Raw genomic sequence first — 2,092 nt, 5'->3', positions numbered from 1 at the left:
ATACGAAGAGACAGTTATTAGATTCTTCTAGGGATGTGTCGAATGATGAGTGGTAAAGTCAACACGTGGAAGGAACCATGCCGAAATCACGGAAAAATGTCAGTTAAGGGAATGCGAAAAGATGAACCAGTATGGCAAAAAATAAAGAATAGGATTTCTCTTACCGCTCTTTCTTCCAAAAGAACGATATGAGAAGAGGCAAAATGTGGGTGCTAAATACCGCACACCTATTAGTCATGCGAAATAGTTCCTATATTATTACGCGAAGACGAACGCATACTAAATGTTCAAGATGACGCACCAGAAGATGTCACTTAAGTCACGAAAAAAGTATGAAGATCTATTCGGCAGTGAAGAACCCGTGCGGTAACGATAAAGACTGCGCCATTGATGCGCTTCAGATCCGAAAATAGGGGTTTTATTAGCTGTCCTCCACTATGTAAACTCCTATAAAAGGGACCAACTACCATTGTAAGAGAGTGATCTTTTTGGTGAGCCATGATAAAATATTTAGGAAAGAGAAAGTTATTTGCTCCCCAAGTTAGGGTTTTAACATATCTTCTTTATATTTATTCTAAGTTTTTGATAAAAGATCTTAAGTATTTTATCATGGTTTCATAAATTATTTTATAGATTATCATTAGGGTATGATCATAGGATTTCCTGCAATTACACAAATAAACCAGCATGTTTGAGAAAGTTTGTAATAATGGGTTTGTCTCCTATTCAAAATTGCAGGTTGAAAGAGAGAGCTCACACAACAACCGAAACGGATATGTCAGAGTTACCAGCTTCACGCATACAATGATGCTTGACAAAACGCCTAAACAACCCGCTTAATTATACCAGGCCAGATGTGGTATACAATGGATTATGAGAGGATTTTGCCAACATGGAGCTGAAGTGCGGTCCAACCGTTGATCTTTCTTTTTATTGGGCAAGTCAATGTGAAATGAACGGTCTGTGATTATCCGTTTCTTAGAAAACATTTTATCCATAAAAAACGTACTCAATAAAACTAGGGACTTATTACGGGGCTAGACTCTTCCCTGGCTGATGTGGAAAGACAATTAGGAATGGATAGGGAAGATCCACTACACCTGGTCTTAATGGCAAAAATATTGATGAACTTATTTATTTTTACTTTGATTTTGTACGAGGAGGGTACACTCTTGTAAAAAGGGTTTTAGTTTATAATGTATAGAAATTAGATCTCCAAAATATAGGTAAATCTTGGAACTAATATCCCGTATCTAAAAAGATATATAATACCAAATTAATTTCCAAAATCTAAAGCAGGTAATTACTTCACGATTTACTTTATTTTTATTTCCTAAGATGACCTCATTAATCCGGAATAATATTAATTATAAAAATCTTAAAAACTAATTACTTCCCGATTTTACTTTATTTTTATTTGCAAAGATAATATCATTAATACCAAATAATCATGCTTCAAAAAAAATAAAATAATACCAAATAATATTAATTTCAAAAATATCATATAAAGTAATTACTTCCTAACTTACCCTATAAATATCATAGAAATCCTGTAGCAATAACATGAATCTATATTGGTTCTCTAAATAAAGATCCTTATTTTATTAAAATCCAAACAAAAGTTATGTATCAGTCAATCTCATTGCATTCCCTCTTTCCATTAATCCTCTATGTTTTTCTTATTCTAAACTTTTATGGAGGAGTTACAGTGAATGGAGATATAGTCAGAAAGTTTTGTAAGAATGAATCGATAATTGATCCCCATCTAAATTATGACTTTTGTGTTTCATCTCTTGAAGCAAGCCCTGTGAGCAAAACTTCTGATATTTTCGGACTTGCTGTAATATCAATGGAGCTATGTTCGAACAACGCAACTTACATTCATACATATATTGAGGAAATTTTGAAGGATGGAAAAGAAGAACCGAGCGCCAAGACATATCTAGAGAATTGTATGGAGTTTTACTCTACTGCTGCAGAACGTGTTCAAGAAGCCGTGGAAGCATTTAATAGCAAAGATTATGATACTTCCCTCGTACGTGTGAGCGCTGCCATGACGGAAGCAATTACTTGTAAAATTGGGTTTACATAA

General features: G+C 34.0%; 1 protein-coding gene across 1 annotated transcript; it reads left to right on the top strand.

Annotated features, from left to right (window-relative positions):
- Positions 1-1,624: 1,624 nt before the first annotated feature.
- On the top strand, positions 1,625-2,092 carry LOC113344818 (putative invertase inhibitor). The gene has a single exon (XM_026588724.1). The coding sequence runs from the start codon at positions 1,625-1,627 to the stop codon at positions 2,090-2,092; it is 468 nt and encodes a 155-aa protein (XP_026444509.1).

Source organism: Papaver somniferum, unplaced genomic scaffold (genome assembly GCF_003573695.1).
Source record: "Papaver somniferum cultivar HN1 unplaced genomic scaffold, ASM357369v1 unplaced-scaffold_8, whole genome shotgun sequence".
Lineage (NCBI taxonomy): Eukaryota > Viridiplantae > Streptophyta > Magnoliopsida > Ranunculales > Papaveraceae > Papaver > Papaver somniferum.
Note: the sequence above shows the minus strand (reverse complement) of the source record. Positions and strands in the feature narration are given on the sequence as shown.

Coding starts and splice junctions, on each gene's coding strand:
- LOC113344818 (XM_026588724.1), top strand. CDS start 1,625: ATGTATCAGTCAATCTCATTGCATTCCCTCTTTCCATTAATCCTCTAT.